The sequence below is a fragment of the Dendropsophus ebraccatus genome, chromosome 7, assembly GCF_027789765.1.
Source record: "Dendropsophus ebraccatus isolate aDenEbr1 chromosome 7, aDenEbr1.pat, whole genome shotgun sequence".
Taxonomy (NCBI): domain Eukaryota; kingdom Metazoa; phylum Chordata; class Amphibia; order Anura; family Hylidae; genus Dendropsophus; species Dendropsophus ebraccatus.
In genome coordinates, this window is record NC_091460.1 from 102487556 (window position 1) to 102513929 (window position 26374).

Genomic DNA, 26374 nt, shown 5'->3' on the forward strand with positions numbered 1-26374 from the left:
TCAATACCCAACATTGTCCTGCCTGCTCTGGCACTCACAGCCACTGTCAATCCGTACACTGCACCACTCACCGAGCAAAGTCAAGTAGTAATGATCAGTAAGGAACAGACACTGCGGAGTGTAGCTGAGTGAGGCTGCCTGTTTTAGGCCTTACTAAAGGTCTCAGCACCCAAGGAGCTATCACTTTAGCAATACTTAGTGAGAAGAGAAGAAAAAAGAATTGTGTGTTAACTTGATCACAATGACGTGTTTAATGGTGCGTTTACACAGACAGATTTATCTGACAGATCTTTTAAGCTAAAGTCAGGAACAGACTATAAACAGGGAACAGGTCATAAAGGAAGGACTACGATTTATCCCCTTTTCAAATCCATTCCTGGCTTTGGCTTCCAAAATCTGTCAGATAAATCTCTCTGTGTAAACGCACCATTACTCAACATTGAAATTGACTTAAATAATTGACCTTAAATAGCATTCTAATTGACATACCTCCCTGACACAATGGTTGTGTCAGGGGCAGTGGAGGGGGAGATGTGTATCGTCATCTGGTCCTCCACAGGCAGCCATATAGAAGCTGTCTGGCTGCATTCAGAGATGGGGACCGAGTTGGGGCAGAGCAGCATTGTTACAGTGAACAGGGTTCCCAATATGAGATATACCCGCTATTATATTTTTGTAAAAAAAAAGCAACAACAAATCACATATTTAAATAAAAGGTATATGTATATCAGCCAACTCCTTTGACTAGTTCATGATTGAACCCAAATCTTTATATTAGGCAAATCGTTGGATCAGAAACAAAGAAACCAAGAATGGCTTGAAAATCATTAAGCTCACCGATGCTGGTTTCCTTCGGACTCTGGAGAATGCCATCAGACTCGGTCTGCCTGTGCTATTAGAAGAAGTAAGTACTTTCATCATACATGCTTTTATTTGACCTTATCTGAAATTGTTTACTTATCCTTTGGTAGGGTGCGTTCACACGTACAGGATCTGCAGCAGATTTGATGGCGCAGATTTGAAGCTGTAGATTCAAAGCAAATCAATTTTAGGCCATCAAATCTGCTGCGGATCTGCTGCAGATTCAAATCTGCGTTATCAAATCTGCTGCAGATCCTGTACCTGTGAACGCACCTGTTCACACCTACCGGATTTGATGCTGCGAGTTAGCAGCGAAATCCACTGCAAATCCAGTACTGTGAATTTGAATGGGTCCCATACACGCAGCGGATCCGCTGCGTGTATGGGACCCGGCCCCTGTAACCCCCGCGCCGCCGGCCGAAAGCCTGCCCGCCCACAGCCCTGGCCCCCCATCCCCCTGCACCGCTGGCCGCACCGAGCATACATTACCAGCTCGGCGCCGCGTCTGTGTGAAGCTCCCTGCTCTTCTCGCTCCTCTTCAGCCAATCAGTGCACGGCAGCCCTGATTGGCTGAAGAGGAGCGTGGGAAGTCGGGAGCCTGAATCAAGCCACGGCGCTGAGCTGGTAATGTATGCTCGGGGCAGCCAGCGGTGCGGGCGGACGGGGGGCCTGGGCTGCGGGTGGGCAGGCCTTCGGCCGGCGGCAGGTGGTTAAAGGGGCCGGGTCCCTTACACGCAGCGGATCCGCTGCGTGTATGGGACCCATTCAAATTCACAGTACTGGATCCGCAGCGGATTTCGTTGCTAACTCGCAGCGTCAAATCCGCTGCGGATACGGTAGGTGTGAACGTACCCTTAAACAGTTTCTCCAGGATTGGGTAATAAGGATGTTATAGACCCATTACTACATCTGTCTGTTTATTGGCCGTGTATGTTATTACATCTTATGACTATTTAAGTACATACTAGATAAGTATTATCTTATATAAGAATAAAATCTAAACAATGTGGAGAAGACCTTTGTCTCACTTTGTTCTAGGTGTAACCAAAGGAGTCATCTAGGTATACGCATCAATGATCTGTCCTATAAGTAAATGGGCTGACCTCCCATACAGGGCACAGCCGCATGTACTTTATGGATGTGTATTTGAAAATATGTTGAAGGGCATCAGTGCTTTTGCCAGTCCTGTTCATCCCCTACCTTTTTCCTATAACATATTAAATCAATGTTTATTGCTGGAAAACCCCATATTGGGTAGGCCTAGTAGTAGATCAGCTCAAGGCTGTATTGATATTGTGCTGACAGCACAGAAAGGCTAGATAACTTTTTTAACGTACATGTTATTAAGTTTAGCACAGGTCAGTTTTGTTCATACATGAAAAGAAATGAAGATAGATTGCTCAGAAAAGCTGATGTCATGTCATTCCTGGTGCTGTTTGATTTTCTTTTCCTATTGAAGATGTTAGAAGTTGAGTGCAGTAAACCCCAGCCTGATTCAGGGAGAATTCAATGAGCAGTAATGGAAATGAATAGCACCAAGGCTTCTAATTGAATGTATTTGTTATTGCACTGAGTCTTGTAAAATCCCTAGTTGATAAGGATACCTTGCAGGACAGCATAGGTAATAGAAAGCCAGTCCCCAGGGGTCACCTTCATTTAAATTAGTATTCTGTGTCTTGCTTTTGCATATTCTCTTTTTAATCAGCCTTTATGTCTGACATAAAGTGCTAACGTTTATAAATTGCCTAATTTTGTCCTATTGGTTCAGCAAAGTAAACCATACATCAGTCACATGCACTCAAGTTCTTTTTACATTCAGCTAGTGCACTTTTATTCTACAGCATATCTTCGTATAGAAACATGGAAGCTTGTCAGCAGAAAAAGACCTACTGATCCATCTAGTCTGCCCGTATATTATTTTCTTTTCTTATTATCTTAGGATAGATATATGTATACACCAGGTAGGTTTACACTCAGTTACTGTAGATTAACCTGCCACATCTGCTGGAAGTTTGTTCCAAGCATCTACTACTCTTTCAGTAAAATATTTTCTCATGTTGCTTCTGATCTTTCCCCCAACTAACCTCTACAACTAACGCTTTCCTCTTGAACCTTATTTAGTCTTTTAACATATTTAAAGGTTTTGAGCATGTTCCCCCTTTCCCTTATTTTCTCCAGACTATACAGATTAATATCCTTAAAGGGGTACTCTAGCGGGGGGGGGGGGCACTTTTTTGCTGGGATCAGGGAGGAGGTGGCTGAGGGAAAAGACGTCCACTCACCTCCCCGGTTCCAGCGGCGGGTCCCGCATCGCGGCGCTCCCGTGCCCGGTTCCCGGCCGCTTCCGGGTGTCTGACGCGGGCCCGAGACGTGACGTCTCAGGTCCGCTCAGCCACTCAGTGAAGGAGGCGGGATCTGTTTCAAGTCCGCTTAGATCCCGCCTCTGTCACTGAGTGGCTGAGCAGACCTGAGACATATCGTCTCGGGCCCGCGTCAGACACCCAGAAGCGGAGCGCCGCGATGTGGGAGCCGCCACTGGAACCGGGGAGGTGAGTGGATGTCTTTTCCCTCGGCCACCTCCTCCCTGGTCCCAGCAAAAAAGTGCCCCCCCTCCCGCTGGAGTACCCCTTTAAGCCTTTCCTGCTATGTTGTATGTCTCACACACTTATGTAGCACGTCTTTCAGATCTCCCGAACTCACACAGTATTCCAGATGTGATCTCACTAGAGCTCTATACAGCGGGATCACAATCTCCCTCTTACTACTCATTATACATCTAGCTATACTTCCAGTGGCGTAGCCAGGGCCGCTTCTGCCATGAGGCGGAATGAGTATTCCGCCTCAGGCGGCAGATTCTGCGGCCATGCAAGGGGCGGCAGATAGCCGCCCTGCAGCCGCTCACTTGTCCTGCGGCAGCCGTCCGGTCCCGCCACCAACGCTCACCGATGTCCCGCGCCGCGCTCCCGCACTGTCAAGTCAGGAGCTTTCATGGTCCTCCAGCAAGTCGTGAGTGCCCGGGGTCAGTGGGGGCCGCGATGAGCTGGGACAGCGGTTATCGTTGGCGGCGGGATGGCGGCGATGACAGCCGCTGACTGACGGCGCGGGAGCGCGGCAGGGGACAGCGGTGAGCTTTGGCGGCGGGAGTGCTGTGGCAGGACAGGTGAGCGGATGCAGAGCTGGAGCGCGCCCGGGGGGGGGGGGGGTGTTCTTTGTATACGGGGGTGCCGGGTACGCATTGTGGTCTGGGGGGGGGGGGGGTGTCGGGAGCTAGTGAGGGGGCGGCCGCCTGCGGTTTGCCTCAGGCGGCGGAGACCCCAGAATCGGCCCTGGGCGTAGCTACCATAGAGGCAGGGAAGGCAGTTGCTATGGGACCTCTTGGGGGAGGGGGGCCCGATACACAGGGAAGATAAGAGCCTCCTGTGTCCTTTTGCTTAACCCCTTATGTATTGCAGTGTGTAAGTGACCCAGTGTTCTCTTACATGCTGCAAGACAAAAGGTAGTCTGCTCTTGCACCTAGTATATAACCATGAGGCTCCTAATAGGCTGTTATAGTTAAATACAGTGGATAGACAGAACAAGCAGACATTGGGGAGGGGGGCCCCATACACTTTTTTGCTATGGGGCTCCATGAATCCTAGCTACGCCCCTGTATACAGCCTAGAATACCATTAGCTTTTCCTACTGCCTGGTTGCACTGGTGACTCATTTTAATCACTAACCCTAAATCCTTCTCTTCTGAAGTCTTTTCCAACACAGAACTTCTTATATGATCTTTATAGCCTATAGTCTGCAGATTCTTGAATCAAAGTATTGCCTTGATTTATAGTTAAGCTTTCTTTCACCTTGAAGCCATTTCGAAATCTATGGTTGACCATACAAGATCATTTAGACATTTGTCAAAAAGAACTTTGTCCCCCTAAATCTTTATGTAAAAGTATAATGTACCTACTCGGATTAGTACACCAGGGGAAGGCAATCCTATAACCAGATTCAATTACCCACAGGATAACAAACATCATAGGGTTTAGGAAAAGAAACCCCTCTTCTCTTGAATAGTGTAGTTTCAGTGGATGCAGACATCAGGTAGACACTAGCTATCCTATAATGTTTATTCAGTATAAAGTAAGGCATATCTCTGCAAGAAATGAAGAAACAATCTGAAATCCCTAGATGATCACATACATCTAACCTTCTGCCACCAGTGCCCTGAAAGTATACAGTCTGTCTACAAATTTCATGGCAGGTTGTCTGAGCTTTGACATAAAAGAGATCCTACTTAAATGACAGGAAGCTGACAAATAAGCAAAGAAAAATTTGAACACAGTTCTCATAGGGAATGCTGTGTTCTGCAAAAGGACAAGAATACAGGAAGCCTTCTTCTTGTGTATGAGACGTTGCCATGGAAATCCATGATATTGCAATGACATTACAGGCCTCCAATTCTAGGAGAAGTTGTAATACCAATGCACACTCAAACAGATGTCTGATGAAGATAGACGCTGAGCCCCCGAAATACGCCACAATAAACCTCTGCTATCCCGCATGCAAGTCTGATTTTCTTCATCCTCTTTATAGGAACATAATCTACCATAACCCACCAGAACTATCAAGGACAGGATCTACACAGCTTATTGTTACTTGTCTTCCTAACCTCACCTGTATATTCTTTTACACCTACAACACAAATTTCTGTACATGAGTTCTTTGTGTCCATTTACACATTTGATATGCAACCTAAAGAAGCAGATGCGCTGATCAATTATTTCTGTTGACACGTTGTAAGCATAGAAAAAGTTAATAAAAACTAAAGTGAGATGGGCATTTTTTTTATATTCGCATATGTGTACACATTAAATGACATTGTGGGATGTAATATTAAATGTTTGGTTGCACAGTTTGGTTAACGTGTTCACATTTAATTCAAGTTGAAGGAAAACTTAGATCCCGCTCTGGAGCCAATTCTTCTGAAGCAGACCTTTGTGTCAGGTGGAAGAACACTTATTCGCCTTGGAGACTCTGACATCGATTATGACAAGAATTTTAGGTTCTATATGACAACTAAAATGCCCAATCCACACTATCTTCCCGAGGTAAGGAAATGCAGCCATTATGCATTCATCCGCTTGATGATAATTGAAAGTGGCTTGAGATGACTGTGTTGCAATATATCCTACAGGTCAAATCTTGCATCATGATAACTATTGCAAAGATCATAATAGAGTAAAAATATTATAATACATACTGTATGTTCTGAGAATCAGTACTATATATATATATATATATATATATATATATATATATATATATGTATATATACTGTAGTGAATATATGCAGTATTTTCCGGCGTATAAGACTACTTTCTAACCCAGGAAAATCTTCTCAAAAGTCAGGGGCCGTCTTATAGGGTGGGTACTGAAAAACTTCGGAACCGAACTGGAGAATCTGTGGTTGCCGCATATGGTGGGGGAAGCACAAAAACGGCCCCATATCCACAGTATGCAGCAATCTTATGAAGGGCAGAGCAAGCTGCAGGCGTCAGGAGTATGGAAAGAAGAGATACGATAGAGTGGCGCTGTGCTCAGGAAAACACACCTCTTTCACCCGTCTATTCTATCGGTATTACTGTACCTCCTTCTCTGCCTCTCAGATCTCACTGCTATCTGTTGTTTTTTATTAATATTTATTTGTTTACGTAGGAAGAGGGGTAAGCTTATACAGCAAGAGGCCATTGTTGCTGATTTGCAACAACAGCCGTGATTAATAGAAAATTTACATTGCACTGCAGTCAATGGGATCCTGGACGGAGTGTATAAACATAGGGGTTCATTGAATAGCGGCCGCACAGAACTGTCAGTTCACACAATGGAAAGTGCACCTCCGGCCGCACTTTCTATTGTGTGCAATGGTAAATTGGGCAATTTAGCACAAATGAAGTTCATCTTCACAGACACCAGCCGTTCTGTGACATGGCCAGGTTACAGAACGGCCAGTGTGTAATGCTGTGTGAATCCAGCCTAAAACAGCTAAATGATTGCAGGCTTATAGCTGTTTTAGTGTGATTCAGCAACTTCGCTCATCACTACATACCTATCCATGCTCCCCTGATGTCTTTTTTTTCCGGTCTCTAGTGTTCCCTGCAGCCGCCTCCAGCCTCCTCAGTCATTGGCTGTCACTGTCTCAGGAATGACAGCTCACACAGCCAATCAATGACCCTGATGCTATACTGAGTCAATCAGTGATTGGCTGAGTGAGCTGTCACTCTCACATGAGAATGACAGCTCGCTCAGCCAATCACTGGCTGACTGAGACGGGACAGAGCCACGGCCAATTTATGTCACTACATTTTTAAATGTATATTTTATTGTGTGGCTGGCATCTTTACGAACCTGTTCCGAACCTTTAAAAGTTCGGAATGAATCTTAGTTTGTAAGATTTGGTTTGCTTATCTCTATTTGTTGCTCAGAAAATTAGCTGTGTCTGATCAAAATGTGCCCCATCGGAGGAAAAATAAACTGTGCACCTTTAATTTTTTTTGCTTTTGGTTTAATAGAAGGAACAATACTCTAAAATATTTTCAGATTTAAGCAATATAACACAAAACCTAAGTACAGTTCATTGCCCTTTAAAGATAATTTCAGCTAGCCATTCTAAGTGCAATTCAAAAGGTTTGGCCTGAATGTATCTAGTTACATCGGATGCAAGATAAAGTGATGGCGCTAAGCTGAATCCTCGCTGAGCTCTCTCTACCATCCATTGCTAAATATTCTTAGATCATCTACCCAAACAAAATGTCACTGTCAAATTAATTCTAACAGATCTAACAAGCCTAGCTTAGCATTTGTGAAAATAAAAAGACATACAAAGACAGTGAAAGAAAAAGAAAATGAATCTTGTCCCAAGCCTGTTAAGTCATTGCTGCGTTCTTAACATAATAATCCTGTCACTGTGTTATTAAAGATAATTGATTTGAAAGATTATAGGTATTTACTGCTGCCTGCAGCATTCGTTGCTCCACTGAGCTGTCAAATTGTTATATTTGTTAGCTAATATTCTTTCCCGAATAGATGTGCTGACCTTTTTTGTGGTGTTATACATGCTGGTAGACAAATGTTCACAATCCTCTAAAGTAGTTGAAAAGTTTATAAAAAGAAATTAAAATCTTCTGGTATTTGCCAATTTCAATAAATCTGAATAAATGTAATTTGTATAGTTATTATGTTTCCATTACTTATAGCTGTTGAGAATATCACAGTACAAAAGCATTCATACATAGAAAATCAACTGAATAGTCATAAAAATGTGATGCGACAAAGTTGTAAAGTTCTGTGGAATATAAAAAAATATTATTATTTTGCTTTTGGTTCCTTAGGGCAGTGATTTTCAACCTTTTTTGAGCTGCGGCACACTTTTTATACTTAAAAAATCCCGGGGCACACCACCAACCAAAATGGCACAAAATGACACTAAAACAGTACATAGTATACATATAGTTAATAATATAGATTCTAAATGTATTTATACTCACTCAGTGTGAAACCTGGGCCTGTTTTCTTCTCCCCCCTGTGCTTCTCTCCCCCATGCTTCTCTCCACCATACTTCTCTCCTGTGCTTCTCTCCACCATACTTCTTCCCCCTACTTCTCTCCTGTGCTTCTCTCCCCCATGCTTCTCTCCACCATACTTCTCTCCCCCCTGCTTCTCTCCACCATACTTCTCTCCCCCCTGCTTCTCTCCACCATACTTCTCTCCCCCCTGCTTCTCTCCACCATACTTCTCTCCTGTGCTTCTCTCCACTATGCTTCTCTCCGCCATACTTCTCTCCCCCATGCTTCTCTCCACTATACTTCTCCCCCCTGCTTCTCTCCACCATACTTCTCTCCCCCATGCTTCTCTCCACTATACTTCTCTCCCCTGCTTCTCTCCACCATACTTCTCTCCCCCATGCTTCTCTCCACCATACTTCTCCCCCCCTGCTTCTCTCCACCATACTTCTCTCCCCCATGCTTCTCTCCACTATACTTCTCCCCCCCTGCTTCTCTCCACCATACTTCTCTCCCCCATGCTTCTCTCCACTATACTTCTCCTCCCTGCTTCTCTCCTGTGCTTCTCTCCCCCATGCTTCTCTCCACCAAACTTTTCTCTCCGCTGTTTCTCTCCCCCATCCCCAGGTTTCTCTCCCCCCTGCTTCTCTCCCCCATCCCCATGTTTCTCTCCCCCCCCCCCCTTCCTCTTCACCTCCTCTCAGATGGTCGCCGTTGCTGTCCGCCTCACCTACTGGCCGCCCGTAGGGCCCGGACGTGCTCCTCCAATCAGCGGAGACCGGATAGGAGGAGCACGTCCGGGCGCTACAGGCAGCCAGTAGGTGAGGCGGACAGCAGCAGTGGGGCGATCTGCAGGCGCACCATAGTTTTGGGAACTTTCCCCGCGGCACCCCCGACCATGTGTCGCGGCACACTAGTGTGCCACGGCACACTGGTTGAAAATCAATGCCTTAGGGTATGTTCACACAGCAAAAGTGGCAGAATTCTGCGTCGGATCTCTCCGCTGCAGAATCCCGCCTACCTCAGTGTCTCACAGTGTTTCTATGGAAGGGCTCATATGCCTCCGCGCCCGCAAAGAATTGATATGTTAATTCTGCTGCGTTTGCTCAGTGTGAACATACCCTTAGCGGGACAAAAAAGTTAGTGTCACTGTCACTTGAAAAATCTACACAGCTGTAAAGCCTAAATTCTGCAGTTTTCATAACTTACTTTATATGTCTTAGATGTCTTGGTGTTTGGTGGTTGTGCCACCTGGGTGGGAATTCTCATCTGCAGCGCCACTTAGCACTGTAGGCCCTGCCCCTCTTTGTAGAGAAGTCCTTATACAGAAAGGGAGTGACAAAGTCACTTGAAAGGGGTTGCCCTTTGGATTAATTTTTTTAGAAAAGTCCCTAGGTGCTGCCAAAATAAAAGATAACCCATACTCAACTGCCTTAACCCTCTGCTTGCAGTCAAGCCCAGTCCTCTCTTTCTCTTCCTGCTGTCAATGATGTGTTAAACATGCCAGAGCTGTCTGCTCAGCCAATCACTGGCTGCAGTGGTATCCTGTCGCTGGGGGCACAAAAATAATTTTTGTGCTACCTTAAAGAAAAATGAAAAACGAACACTTATTTCCTTTATTTTTAAATAAATATAAAAAGTCCTATATATCACATAAAAAACTATTTAATAATTATTTAAAAAAGTAAACAAGAAGAAATGTTACTATTTACTAACTAAAACTGAAATGTGTTTTGAAGAGGAAACTTGTCCAGTTTATATGTAAGTAAAAAGAAATTAAATAAACGATTTGAGCTCTAAATATTGTTTTTCATACTTTACTTGTTGTTGTTTAGGTGTGCATCAAGGTTACTATAATTAATTTCACTGTGACCAGATCTGGCCTCGAGGATCAGCTGCTCAGGTTAGATTTATCTACTTTATCTTGTAGATAGAAACAATTTATTTCTATAAATTTAAGTTTGCTAAAAAAATAAACATGTTACACAAAGTGATAATACATATCCCCTACAATATTAATTGTGTGTTGTTCTCTAATTTCATATATCTTTGCATTTAAAAAGTAGTTTTATTTGGGCAGAAAAAAGAAGCAACATATTCAGATCTACTAACAGTAAGCCAGGGATATGTAAAGCATCCCTGGCTTACTGTCTCTGCCCCTCTCTTTCCATGGCACCCTTCGCAAAGACATCCCTGCTCCTTAGAAATACAGAATGGATTATCTGTGACAGAAACTCTATAGATATGTTACAGAAATGATAAGAATACAAGTATTATTGTTGTGTACAGTATCTTTATAATGTGGTTCGGCATTTTTCAGTGATGTTGTGCGTATTGAGAGACCGGATCTAGAGGAGCAAAGGAATCAACTTATTATTAGAATAAATTCTGACAAGAATCAACTTAAAGCAATAGAAGAGCGAATTTTAAAATTGCTATTTACATCTGAAGGAAATATTCTGGATAATGAAGAACTTATTAACACACTGCAGGAGTCCAAGGTCAGCAATTACCTTTAACCTTTTTAGTATTATTAGTTTAGTGCCTTGCATGTAATGTGTGGAATGTACCCTTTCTTTTAAGTCATGTGTAGGTTAAGGCACCAGCAGCTTACCCAGGTAACCTATTTCACCATATGCATTCAAGTCAGAATTATTATAAAAATTGATTGTGAACTGCTATGATGATAGGTTTGGTTTATGACACAGCCACTGGGTTCAGAGGAGAATGTCCTAAAGCAGAAGCATTTGAAACTAATTGTTGAGATAAAGATGTCACTTGTCTATCTACACCTAGCTACTCTTCCAGGTTTCCAGTGTCAATGCAGGTGTATGAAAGGTAGATAACCAACCTAAGGCTATGTTCGCACTATGTATGTGTGCGGCTGTATTTTTTATGCGTCTAGAAATGTGCGTCTGAAACTACGGCCGTGGGAAAAAATAGACATGCGGCTGAAAACATACGGTCATTTACTTGGAAATCTGGTTCAACTAAAAATAACAAATAAAATCTTTAGAAAGTGATGCAAACACCTCTGGATGCATCTGGGAAAGCAGAGAAACAGTTTACATGAATTGCTATTACCGGGGTTTGCGATCCTCTGCAGTAATGCCGATGCCTCTCATGGTTAATATATTTAATTAATAAAACACATTTTTGTTGTAATAAAGTCCCTTTCATTGTTCAATAATTACATTTAAACGAATCCATCATTTTGCAATTAAATATACTGTTAAAATAAATATATATATAAATATATTTATATATATATTTATTTTTTAACAGTATATTTAATTGCACAATAATGGATTCGTTTAAATTAAATTATTGAACAACGAAACTGATTTTATTACAACGAATAACGTTTTTTTTTTTAAATAAATAAATAATAATAAAAAAAAACGCATTGGGTCCCCCCTATTTTTATAACCAGCCGGGTTAAAAACCAAGCGACAGCAGCCTGGTAACACCAGGGTGGGAAGAGCCATTGGCCCTCCCCAGCCTAAATCTTACCAGCCTGCTGCCGCCCGGTCCAGGAGCGCCAATTTTGACGCTCCGGGACCACTGGCACCCGGCTCTTCCCAGTACCCCTGGTGGCATTGGGTACTGGGGTAATAATGGGGGGTTAGTGTTAGCCATTTTATACCGGCTAACACTAGGCCCCAACTTAGTAATGGATTCCGTCTATTAGACGGCTTCCACTACTAAGTCTATAAAGTAAAGAAATAAAGACAACACACAAGTGAAAAATTTTTATTCAAATAAAAACACTCCTACACCCCTCATTGACCATTTTATTAAAAAAAAAACACCAAACAACCGCTGGTCATCGACGTAGTCCACGGAATCCGACGTAATCCACAGGATACCGATATCTGAAAAACAAAAAGGGAGAAACACACAAACAGGAGCACAACACCCATCATTGTGAGCGGTGTTGTGCACCTTACAGTATGCAGCATCTTTACAGATCGCTGCTTACAATCTGGCCCCCAAGGGGTTAAGGGAGGATGTATTGCATCCCCCTTAACCCCTTGGGGGCCAGACTGATGTCAGACTGCACCCATCCCAGCAAGGAAGGGGTTAAGTGACCCCCCTTCCTTGCTGGGAGGGGTGCAGTGCAGGGGGTGGGGAGAGCTCTATACTCACCCCGATGTGTCCTCTTCGCTGGTCCGCAGCACAATGAAGTCACTGTGCTGCGGACCCGCCAATTATACGTGCGCTGAGCCAATCAGCTGATCATCTCAGCGCGCATATGATTCAAAATGTTTCTTCTAATAATGCTATTGTGATAACATAATTAGAAGAAACATTTGATGTTTTCATTAAAGTAAAGTGATGATCAGTACAGAATGCTCTATTGCCGGCATATGAATTAACGGCTTAATGGAGCTTCCTGTACTAATTATTATTTAATTAATAAAACACATTTTCGTTGTAATAAAATCAGTTTTGTTGTTCAATAATTTAATTTAAACAAATCCATCATTGTGCAATTAAATATACTGTCAAAAAATAAATATATATATATATATAAATATACATTTATTTATATATATATTTATTTTAACAGTATATTTAATTGCACAATGATGGATTCGTAAGAATTAAATTATTGAACAACGAAAGGGACTTTATTACAAAGAAAATGTGTTTTATTAATTTAATATATTAACTATTAGAGGCATCGGCATTCGGCATCATTGCCGGCTATTTTTGAAGTACTCTGTACGCACCGCCTGTCAATCCACGGCCGCATTTCCAGCAGCAAACAATGGTCTTGTTCATTTTTTACGGGTCCGTTTACGATAGGGCTGTAGATACATACATAGTGTGCACTGTGCAGCCGTATATCGTATACTTTCCAGCGTACGCATGAACCGGAAAAATACGGCCGATGATTTACCGCCCGCAATACAGCCGCACAGATACATAGTGTGAACCTAGCCTAAAAATGTACTGACAAAGGAATGTTGGCAAAAAAACAAAACTAAAAGGAGCATTATATATAATAATAATAATAATAATAATAATAATAATAATAATATATAGTTGTAGTTCAAGACGATCCATGGAAAAAGCAAAGCAGAATATGTGCCAGTTTGTGATGCACTATACTGCACAGGGCATTGTGAGACACAATCTGCCGTCCTAACTGCTTTTTTCCCAAGGAAACACTGTGACAATAAGCAGAATATAGTAAGCCAGCACTGTATATCCCAGTGCTGGCTTACTGTAATGTGTGCATACTGTAGATTCCATGGGTTTGACCCAGTGCATTCCGTCCAGGGAATCTGCTAACAGTAAGCCAGGGATATAAGCATACTGTACCTGGCTTACTGTCTCTGCCCCTTTTTTTCCATGGCTCACTATAGGCGAATATTAATTCAGTGGAATACAGTTGCACAAATAGTTTGATTCACATAAGTAATGAGTACGGGGCTCAGATTCATATTTTATTTTAGGTATGATTGTATTTCATTCATGAATGGTTTCTTTTCACAAAATTGCACATACTGTATCTTGTTACTCAACAATGGAAGTCTGTTATGCTAATTTTCAGTTTACAATTGTTGTATAAAGGATTGTGGAGCTCATAAGTGTATATGGAATCTGTGTGTTAAAGGAGAAGCTAAATTAAAGTATGTTATTGCAACATAAAAGTTATACAAATTCTCAATAGACACTTATTATGGGAAATGCACATATAGTGCTTTTCTCACTGCACTTACTACTGCATCAAGTCTTCAATTCCTTGATAAACCCCTTAAGGACGGGGCCCATTTTCGTTTTTGCGTTTTCGGTTTTTCCTCATTGTGTTTAAAAGGCCATAGCACTTGCAGTTTTCCACCTAGAAACCCGCATAAGCCCTTATTTTTTGCAACACTAATTGTACTTTGCAATGACAGGCTGAATTTTTGCATAAAGTACACTACGAAACCAGAAAAAAATTCAAAGTGTGGTGAAATTGAAAAAAAAACGCATTTCTTTTATTTGGGGGAACTGTATTTTTACGCCATTCGCCCTGGGGTAAAACTGACTTGTTATGCATGTTCCTCAAGTCGTTACGATTAAAACGATATGTAACATGTATAACTTATATTGTATCTGATGGCCTGTAAAAAATTCAAACCATTGTTAACAAATATACGTTCCTTAAAATCGCTCCATTCCCAGGCTTATAACACTTTTATCCTTTGGTCTATGGGGCTGTGTCAGGTGTAATTTTTTGCGCCATGATGTGTTATTTCTATCGGTACCTTGATTGCACATATACGACTTTTTGATCGCTTTTTATTACATTTTTTCTGGATTTGATGCGACCAAAAATGCGCAATTTTGCACCTTGGGATTTTTTTGCGCTGACGCCGTTTACCGTGCGAGATCAGGAATGTGATTAATTAATAGTTTGGGCGATTACGCACGTGGCGATACCAAACATGTTTATTTATTTATTTATTTGTTTACTTTTATTTAAAACCTGGGAAAAGGGGGGTGATTCAGACTTTTATTGGGGGCGGGGGCTTTTTACTATAAACAACACTTTTTTTTTTTTTTTTTTTACACTTATACTAGAAGCCCCCATGGGGGACTTCTAGTATATATACTTTGATCTCTCATTGAGATCTCTGCAGCATAGATATGCTGCAGAGATCAATGAGATAGGCACTCGTTTACTTCCGGCTGCTGCAGCCGGAAGTAAACGAGTGCCGAGCCGGGGACGGCGCCATCTTGGACGAGTCCCCGGCCGGCATCAGTAACGGAGATCGCTCCCCCACTAGACACCAGGGGAGGGTTGCCTCCGGTAATTGGAGGCAGCTGTCAACTTTTGCTCAGCCAATCGCGGCTGAGCACAGTTATGACGCGGCTGAGCACAGTTATGACGTGGTGGAGGGGGGGGCGGCGGCAGCGATTCGGCCGTCCGTCCGAAGATGACGTTTGGCACAAGATCGCGGACGGGCTCGACACGGATCAGGTAATGTATAATGCACCACACACTTCCGGGTACACGGGCGGGGGTGGTGGGACACGGGAAGGGGGCGATTCACAGACATAACATACATTACAAAGTTGTATAACTTTGTAATGTGTGTTATTCTGTGAATAATTTTTTAGCGCCACACTACCCCTTTAACCCCTTAGCGACCCATGACGTATCTGATACGTCATGGTGCCACGGGGGTGTTCAGAGAAGGGTCCCACCGGGCCCCCTCTCTGCACGGCACCGCTCCCGGCTGCAATCTGCAGTCGGGCAGTGCCTCAGTGTCTAGTGGGTCGGATCTCCCCCCCGCGATGCGATCGCGGGGGGGAGATCCATTCTTCTGCCTGTGCCGGGCCTCAGTGTTGCGCTGACGCTAATCCCGGCTCGGCAATAGATTGCTGTGGCCTGCAGCAGGCCATAGCAATCTATCACCGATATGATGGATCATTGCTGTGTATATACACAGCATAGATCTCTATGAGAGATCAGTGCTGTCTAATACAAGTCCCCCTAGGGGGGCTTTTAGTTTATGTAAAAAAAAAAAAGTAAAGTGTTTTTATTAATAAAAAATCCCCTCCCCTAATAAAAGTCTAAATCACCCCCCTTTTCCCATTTTATAAATATAAATTATTAAATAAACAAATATTTTTGGTATCGCCGCGCACGTAATCGCCCGAACTATTAATTAATCACATTACTGATTACATTACAAAGTGCAAAATTGCGCATTTTTGGTTGCATCAAATCCAGAAAAAATGTAATAAAGAGTGATCAAAAAGTCGCATATGCGCAATCAAGGTACCGATAGAAAGAACACATCATGGCGCAAAAAAATGACACCTCACACAGCCCCATAGACCAAAGGATAAAAGCGTTATAAGCATGGGAATGGAGTGATTTTAAGGAACATATATTTGTTAACAATGGTTTGAATTTTTTAAAAGCCATCACATAATATAAAAGTAACACATGTTACATATCATTGTAATCGTAACAATTTGAGGAACATGCATAACAAGTCAGTTTTACCGTAGGGTGAACTGCGTGAATGCAAAACTCCCCGAAATCAAAACAAATTGTTTTTTTTTTTTCAATTTGACAGCGCAAATGATTTTTCTCCGGTTTCGCAGCATATGTTATGGAAAAATAATGCCTGTGATTGCAAAGTACAATTTGTTTTGCAAAAAATAAGTGCTCATATAAGTCTCTAGGTGAAAAAATGCAAGCGCTATGGGCTTCTAAACATAAAATGGAAAAAGCAAAAGCGCAAAAACGAAAATTGGCTTTGACCTTAAGGGGTTAAATTTATCTTTGGGCCAGACTCCTTGAATGTTATGCTTTATATGTCAAGAATAAACTATAATTGCAATATAGAGGCTCTGTATTTCACATTATCTTCTATAAGAATTTGTAAATATTATTAGACATTATGTCATAGTTGCAAATGATTGTTTTCAAGTCTCTTTTTTCTTACCATTTCAGATAACTTCAGGAGCCATTAAAACCAGACTAGAAGAAGCTGAAGCTACAGAACAAAAGATAAACACAGCTCGAGAGAAGTACAGGACAGTTGCCAGCCAGGGATCCGTCATCTACTTTGTCATTGCAAGTCTCTCAGAAATAGATCCAATGTATCAATTCTCATTGAAGTACTTCAAACAAGTATGTTAAATATTCATTCCAGTTATCTTTATATACTGTAGCATATATCTTTCACAGTATGAGACTGTGTTCACACACCATCTTTTTATGGCCATTTGACTGCCATCTTTTGGAGCCAAATATTGTTATTTTATAATGACGGACGTTATTTGGCTTCAAAATGGCGGTCGTCAAACTACAGCATGAGAAATAAGATATCTTGTCAGAATGTGAAGACTATGGCTTCAAATGGTGGCCGGCAAATGGCCAAAAAGAGACTGTGTGTGTACCTGGCCTTAAAAAGTACTCCACGCCTATCTTCTTTGCTGTAGTGAAATTTGTGTAGCAGCTGAAAATCAGAGACTCAAATTGATATGATGCATTTCTGTGTATTGTTTAATCAGATAAAGTTAAATGAGAAGTTAGGCCATGGGAAATTATTTTCACACAGCAGGGGCAGGGGGAACATAACTGCCTACTGTCAGATTTTTGCAACAATGGATTTCTCCTTTAAGGCTATGTTGACACTACGTAAAAGTACGCCCATTGTTGCCACAAGCAAGAACAGCCTGTTCTTCTATGGGATCCTGGCCGGAGCGTATACCCATCGTATATGCTCCGGTCGGGATCCCATGCGGCGCCGCAAAGAACTGACATGTCAGTTTTCTGCTGCCGCAATTCAGTGAATTGCGGCCCTAGACACCCATGTCAGTTCACACAATGAAGTGAGCTGCTCTGGCTACTTGCTTCATTGTGTGCTATGAGAAGTTCTGATGCAGGCGCGTGCTGATTTTTGCAGAGATCGGGCATTCCGTGACCCGGCCGGGTCACGGAACGGCTGGTCTGTTACGCAGTGTGCACATAGCCTAAGGGTGCGTTGACACGTACAGGATCAGATCAAATCTGTTGTGATACGGTGTGTGTGAAGCTACCCTAAGGTACTGCTGCGGATCCTCTACATTTGAAGACACCCTAAGGCCATTTTCAGACATCGTATAACACTGTCCGTTTTGTGACTGGATGATCTCCACTTCTGCTGAATTCGGAAGTGGGCGCACCCATGTGCGTCCACATCTGAATTCCCTGCTGCACATAATGAGGCGTGCGTCCAGAACCGCATGCTCCATTGTGTGAACTGACAGGTTCTCTGTGGCCGCTATTCAATGAATAGCGGCCACACAAAATTGACGTCAGATTTTTGCATGGCAGCTAGGGATCTCGGCCGCAGTGTATACTATGGGGGAGATTTATGAAAGGGTGTAAATATAGACCTGGTGTAAACTGCCCACAGCAACCAATCACAGCTCAGCTTTCAGCTCTGGCAAAATATAAGAGGAGCTGTGATTGGTTGCTGTGGGCAGTTTACACCAGGTGTATATTTACACCCTTTCATAAATCTCCGGCTGTGATTCTATAGACAGCAGCACAATATAAGTTTCATATTTATATGAAACTTGCGTTGTGTTAACAAAGCCTAAAGGGGTTTTCTGGGGTCAAATCAAAATTCAGTGTAACACTTATCAGCATGAACTTTTGGTTCTAGAATTTTAGTTAGATAACATTTAGGACTTCCCAATTTCTTTAATAAAAAAAAAAACTTTAAGTTTTTTTTTTTCTATTGCTTCAGTTTCTATATTTGTGTTGATATAAGTCATGGGATGTTACAGCTGATTTACTTCATATTTCTAATCCCAAAATGACTATAGTATTAGAAAATAATCCTGTCTAAATTAATGATGGGCTTTGAAGAAAGTAAATTACAAAACTGGCAGATATCTGCTCATTCATTTATTTATTTTCCAAACTTAGAAAGTAATGAATTGTAATGTCGCATAACATAGATCTGAGTTTATTTTTGCACAAAAATAAGTCTCCTTAAGAAGATCTGTTATAAGATTTCTTATGTATGATATCAGTATGTGAAGACATGAAGTTGAGCAGCTAAAATACAATAAACATCATCAAAGTAATTTACATGCACACTATTTTTAAAGGTATATTTTTCACTATTAATATAAGGTCTCAGATATGGGTGGCAAGCCCAGGGCAAGTGTGCCTGAAGTAGTAGACTTGGGAATATTTCTGGTGCTGGGGTGCAGGGGGTTGTGCTGTGCTGGTGCTACCAAGTGACAGTGATATTAGTCCTGCAGCTGTCCCTATTAGTAGTTTCCTGTGTCAGGCAGTTCAGAAAAGTTCAGATTTATTGGTACGTGTGGTTACTCTGTATAAAAAGGTTTGCCCCTGCATATCTAATATTTTTTTATATAGTCAGAAAAAAATTCACATCTAGCACATATGCGGCACTTAAACAGCTGCGCTCAGTGGTCCACCAGGATCTGTACCACGTTATGTCGGGGAAAGAGATAAGCTGATTGGTGCTGGAGATCTACATGGTATGCCAGAGATCCAAGGAGAGCACATGACGGCACTAGAGTGTCACAGTCATCACTCGGTCCAGATCGATGTATATCTTTTTTTTTCAGTCTCATTAAACAACGTGTTTCGGGGCTCTTAGACCCATTTTTTCAAGTACCAAAGTAACTTTGTATATACATGTCTCATACCAATGTTGAGAATGTTGATAATTTGTACCCTATGTACAACGTGCTGTTGCTTTGTTCCCTGTTTTGGCGCACTGCTATTTCCTGTTTCTGAGAGCTTAGATTACAGTAACAAATTTAGGGCTCAGATAAAGCTAAATTACAAGTCGGATACTTAGCAGTCTGTAGCAGAGATGAAGGGGCAGAGCATGTGCTCCTGCGCGCGGCAGCCCCTACGTTCTAGTGATCGACAGGGATTTCAGCAGCCAGACCCTGACCAATCAGCACTTCTGACATGTTGCTATGACATGTCAGAAATTTTTAAAAATGATAGTTACACTTCAATGATCATGAGCATTAATAATGGCCGTTGTTTTGCAACAACAATTGTTATTTGCCTTATTTTTACATTGTGGGAACATAACCTTTGGATCATCATAATATATTACAGCAGTTATTCTATACGGTGTTTGCATTGCCGACCACTTTCCCATTAACTGTCACCCCCTTTTTGCATTCTGACTTCTCTACACGGGTGTAGAAGGTACATTCAGCAGTTTTCATACCTTATTTTATGTCATACGTCATGGTGCTTGTTCAAGTAAAAAGTGATCTTTTATCAGCTGCAGATTGTGCTAAGTGGGCGATGATGATGACGTCATGGAGGGGAGGGGCCAATGGTGATGCTGTGGGGTGGGCTAAGTGGCACTGAAGCCCAGCCCACTTAGCACAATCTGCAGTTGATAAAAGATCACTTTTTACTTGAACAAGCACCATGACGTATGACAAAAAAATAAGGTGTGAAAACTAAAGCTAAATTTACCCTTTATACCTGTGTAGAGAATTCAGAATGCAAAAAGGGGGGTGACCGTGTTACTTTAAAGGGAACCTGTCACCCCCGTGCTGGGGTGAAGACCGCCCGACCCCCGGCTAGAGCCCCGGATACTTACCCCATCTCACCAAGTCCCGCTCCTGGAGCCGGTCCCGGGACGGAGATATCCTTGTCGAAAGCCCGGAGCGCGCGCTGCAGAGATGGGTCCGATGCCCATAGAGAATGACGTCTCCATTCATTCTCTATGGGCATCGGAATCTATGCAGCGTGCACACCGGGCTTCCGACAAGGATATCTCCGTCCCGCAACCTGCTCCAGGAGCGGGACTTGGCGAGATGGGGTAAGTATCCGCGTCTCTAGCCAGGGGTCGGGCGGCCTTCACCCCCGCACGGGGGTGACAGGTTCCCTTTAAGTGCAGTACATTATTACTTTGAAAATATGGCCGTTTTCTGCACTAAAATTATGACCGTATTTTACTGTCTATGAACATGGCTTAAATAGTTAAAAGCCTAATTTTACTATAGGACATTTGGTATAGAGCTATGTACCTACCTTAAAAATGCCGTTTTTATTGAATGTCCGCCATTTAACGACAACGGCCATAAACAAATTGATTATTTAATAAATGATGAAACTTTTAGAAAAACCAACATTCCAAGGACAGAATTAAGAGTATCTATGGTTATTACTCGCTCTATATACTGTTCTCTGTACCATCCACAAGCTTAGATGCTGCACATTCAGGGCTGCTAAGTTTAAAGGCTTCTAGATTGGGACAGTTTAGAAGCTTACACCTAAGCCATATGTTTGCAGGCTTTACTAGCTTATATGGGATTCGCTTGGAAAATTGTCAAACCCACTCACTGTTCTATCTGTTCTGTTCTATTTCCTAATGGGAGATTGAAACTGGGGTCTCGGTTCAGACGTTGTAACTGTGCGGCTGTATTTGCGGCTGTAATTGTGCGGCGGTATTTTTGGTGGTTCGTGTGTATGCTTGGAAGTATAGGATATGCGGCTGCACAGTGCACACTATGTCTGAATCTACGGCCCTATCGTAAACGGACCCGTAAAAAATGAACAAGACCATTGTTTGCGGCTGGACATGCGGCCGAGGATTGACAGGCGGTCCGTACGGAGTACTTCAAAAATAGCCGGCAATGATGCCGAATGCCGATGCCTCTAATAGTTAATATATTAAATTACTAAAACACATTTTCTTTGTAATCAAGACACTTTCGTTGTTCAATAATTTATTTCTAACGAATCCATCATTTTGCAATTAAATATACTGTTAAAATAAATAGATATATAAATAAATGTATATTTATATATATATTTATTTTTTGACAGTATATTTAATTGCACAATGATGGATTCGTTAGAATTAAATTATTGAACACCGAAACTGAATTTATTTCCACGAAAATGTGTTTCATTAATTAAATATTAATTAGTACAGGAAGCTCCATAAGCCATTAATTCATATTCCCGGCAATAGAGCATTCTGTACTAATCATCACTTTACTTTAATGAAAACATCAAATGTTTCTTCTAATTATGTTATGACAATAGCATTATTAGAAGAAACATTTAGAATTATATGTGCGCTCAGCTGATTGGCTGTTCGGCTGAGCGCACGTATAATGAGCCGGTCCGCAGTACAGTGACTTCATTGTGCTGCGGACCAGCGAAGAGGACACATCGGGGTGAGTATAGAGCTCTCCCCACCCCCTCCCCTGCACTGCACCCCTCCCAGCAAGGAAGGGGGGTCACTTAACCCCTTTCTTGCTGGGATGGGTGCAGTCTGACATCAGTCTGGCCCCCAGGGGGTTAAGGGGGATGCAATACATCCTCCCTTAACCCCTTGGGGGTCAGACTGTAAGCAGCGATCTGTAAAGATGCTGCATACTGTAAGGAGCACAACACCGCTCACAATGATGGGTGTTGTGCTCCTGTTTGTGTGTTTTTTGTGTGTTTCTCCCTTTTTGTTTTTCAGATATCGGTATCCTGGGGATTACGTCGGATTCCGTGGACTACGTCGATGACCAGCGGTTGTTGTTTTAATTTTTTTAATAAAATGGTCAATGAGGGGTGTGGGGGTGTTTTTATTTGAATAAAAATTTTTTTTAACTTGGGTGTTGTCTTTATTTCTTTACTTTATAGACTTAGTAGTGGAAGCCGTCTAATAGACGGAATCCATTACTAAGTAGGGGCCTAGTGTTAGCCGGTATAAAATGGCTAACACTAACCCCCTATTATTACCCCAGTACCCAATGCCACCAGGGGTACTGGGAAGAGCCGGGTGCCAGTGGTCCCGGAGCGTCAAAATTGGCGCTCCTGGATCGGGCGGCAGCAGGCTGGTAAGATTTAGGCTGGGGAGGGCCTAAACCAATGGCTCTTCCCACCCTGGTGTTACCAGGCTGCTGTCGTTTGGTTTTTAACCCGGCTGGTTATAAAAATAGGGGGGACCCTATGCGTTTTTTTAAAAAAATAAATAAATAATTAAAAAAAAACGGTCCCCCCTATTTTTATAACCAGCCGGGTTAAAAATCAAACGACAGCAGCCTGGTAACACCAGGGTGGGAAGAGCCATTGGTTTAGGCCCTCCCCAGCCTAAATCTTACCAGCCTGCTGCCGCCCGGTCCAGGAGCGCCAATATTGATGCTCCGGGACCACTGGCACCCGGCTCTTCCCAGTACCCCTGGTGGCATTGGGTACTGGGGTAATAATGGGGGGTTAGTGTTAGCCATTTTATACCGGCTAACACTAGGCCCCAACTTAGTAATTGATTCCGTCTATTAGACGGCTTCCACTACTAAGTCTATAAAGTAAAGAAATAAAGACAAGACACAAGTTTAAAAATTTTTTTATTCAAATAAAAACACCCCCACACCCCTCATTGACCATTTTATTAAAAAAATTAAAACAACAACCGCTGGTCATCGACGTAGTCCATGGAATCCGACGTAATCCCCAGGATACCGATATCTGAAAAACAAAAAGGGAGAAACACACAAAAAAACACACAAACAGGAGCACAACACCCATCATTGTTAGCGGTGTTGTGCTCCTTACAGTATGCAGCATCTTTACAGATCGCTGCTTACAGTCTGACCCCCAAGGGGTTAAGGGAGGATGTATTGCATCCCCCTTAACCCCCTGGGGGCCAGACTGATGTCAGACTGCACCCATCCCAGCAAGGAAGGGGTTAAGTGACCCCCCTTCCTTGCTGGGAGGGGTGCAGTGCTGGGGAGGGGGTGGGGAGAGCTCTATACTCACCCCGATGTTGTCTCTTCGCTGGTCCGCAGCACAATGAAGTCACTGTACTGCGGACCGGCTCATTATACGTGCGCTCAGCCGAACAGCCAATCAGCTGAGCGCACATATAATTCTAAATGTTTCTTCTAATAATGCTGTTGTGGTAACATAATTAGAAGAAACATTTGATGTTTTCATTAAAGTAAAGTGATGATTAGTACAGAATGCTCTATTGCCGGGAATATGAATTAACGGCTTATGGAGCTTCCTGTACTAATTAATATTTAATTAATAAAACACATTTTCGTTGAAATAAATACAGTTTCTTTGTTCAATAATTTAATTCTAACGAATCCATCATTGTGCAATTAAATATACTGTCAAAAAATAAATATATATATAAATATACATTTATTTATATATATATTTATTTTAACAGTATATTTAATTGCAAAATGATGGAATCGTTTACATTTAATTATTGAACAATAAAAGGGACTTTATTAGAAAGAAAATGTGTTTTATTAATTCAATATATTAACCATGAGAGACATCGGCTATAGTGCAGAGGATCGCAAACCCCGGTAATAGCGATTCATGTAAACTGTGTTCCCTGCTTTCCCAGATGCATCCAGAGGTGTTTGCATCACTTTCTTAACATTTTATTTGTTATTTTTAGTTGAACCAGATTTCCAAGTAAATGACCGTATGTTTTGAGCCGCATGTCTATTTTTTCCCACGGCCGGAGTTTCACCCGCACATTTACAGCCGCATAAAAAATACAGCCGCACAGTTACATAGTGTGAACCCAGCCTTAAGCAGTAGACATGTTCCATTGTTTATCAGGAGATGTACTTCAACTACTATTTAAAGCCATTACTTTGCAATACTGTGGATGTCAGTGATGCCAACAGACATGTGACTTTTTTAATTGTTTCATTTTAAAATGTCTTTGCAGTTATTTAACACAACAATTGAGACGGCTGAAAAGAGTAACAATCTTGATATTCGTCTGGCAACCTTGCTTGCCCAAACTCTCTTCTCTTCGTACACCAATGTTTCACGAGGTCTCTTTGAACAGCACAAGCTTATCTACAGTTTTATGCTCTGCGTAGAGATCATGCGACAGAAAGGAGAAATCACTGACTCAGAATGGAATTTCTTCCTCCGAGGGGCTGCGGGCTTAGATAAGGTGGGATTTCTATGCTTTTTGTGCTGATAAATGTGGATGTGATTTTATCTCAATAGCTAAAATAACAAAAAAACTATAGCCTAAAGGCTGAAAGGGTTCATGTACTGTAAATACAAGGATAAGCTTAATCTTGCACATCAAATCATTAACCCATAATTAGACAATTTTACCGATATTACGGCTGTCCATGATTACAGAATCATAGCAGCTATATTTTAACTGTATAATTATTTTGCATTTCAGTTTATACAAAATATTAAAGCGGTACTCTAGCAAAAAATGGAAGAAAGGAATTGGTGTATTTTTTCCAGTTTGACACCGTGCTCTCTGCTGCCACCACTGTCCGTGACAAGAACTGTCCAGAGCAGTAGCAGGTCCCCATAGAAAACCTCTCCTGCCCTGGACAGTTCCTGACATGGACAGAGGTGGCAGCAGAAAGCACTGTGTCAGAGTAGAAAGATCGCTCCATATTTCAGTTATAAATGAAATTATCTATCTATTTATTCATTTCATTAGTCAGTGAATCTTAGGCTAGGTTCACACAACTTTTTTTGGTCGTTCGACAGCTGTCTTTTCAAAAGTCCGGCATTTTGAGGCCAACTAACGTCTGTTATTTTTAAATCATACACGTCATTGCAACACTGACGTTATTTGACGTCGAACTGCCAAAAAAAGGTGTTGTGTGAACCTAGTCTTACAATGTACAGTCATGGCCAAAAGTTTTTGAGAATGATACAAATATTAATTCTTACAAAGTCTACTGCTTCAGTTTTTAAAATGGCAATTTGCATATACTCCAGAATGTTATACAGAGGGATCAGCTTAACAGCAATTACTTGCAAAGTCAATATTTGCCTAGAAAATGAACTTTATCCCTCAAAACACATTTCAACATCATTGCAGCCCTGCCTTAAAAGGAGCAGCTAACATCGTTTCAGTGATTGCTCCATTAACACAGGTGTGGGTGTTGATGGGGACAGGGCTGGAGATCAATCTGTCCTGATTAAGTAAGAATGACACCACTGGACACTTTAAAAGGAGGCTGGTGCTTGGCATCATTGTTTCTCTTCTGTTAACCATGGTTATCTCTAAAGAAACATGTGCAGTCATCATTGCACTGCACAAAAATGGCCTAACAGGAAAGAGGATCGCAGCTAGAAAGATTGCACCTCAGTCAACAATCTATCGCATCATCAAGAACTTCAAGGAGAGAGGTTCCATTGTTGCCAAAAGGCTCTAGGGTGCCCAAGAAAGACCAGCAAGCGCCAGGACCATCTCTTAAAAGTGTTTCAGCTGCGGGATCGGGCTACCAGCAGTGCAGAGCTTGCTCAGGAATGGCAGCAGGCAGGTGTGAGTGCATCTACACGCACTGTGAGACTGCGGAGACTCTTGGAGCAAGGCCTGGTCTCAAGGAGGGCAGCAAAGAAGCCACTTCTCTCCAGAAAAAACATCAGGGACAGACTGATATTCTGCAAAAGGTACAGGGAGTGGACTGCTGAGGACTGGGGTAAAGTCATTTTCTCTGAT

General features: G+C 42.1%; 1 protein-coding gene across 1 annotated transcript in view; it reads left to right on the forward strand.

Annotated features, from left to right (window-relative positions):
* Positions 1 to 26374, forward strand: part of DNAH6 (dynein axonemal heavy chain 6) — a 181683-nt gene that overhangs the window by 118836 nt on the left and 36473 nt on the right. The window contains exons 56-61 of the mRNA XM_069978026.1: positions 779 to 904; positions 5787 to 5951; positions 10238 to 10305; positions 10723 to 10903; positions 16867 to 17046; positions 24614 to 24847. Coding sequence (XP_069834127.1) covers positions 779 to 904; positions 5787 to 5951; positions 10238 to 10305; positions 10723 to 10903; positions 16867 to 17046; positions 24614 to 24847 — 954 coding nt within the window. The remainder of the gene's footprint in view (positions 1 to 778; positions 905 to 5786; positions 5952 to 10237; positions 10306 to 10722; positions 10904 to 16866; positions 17047 to 24613; positions 24848 to 26374) is intronic.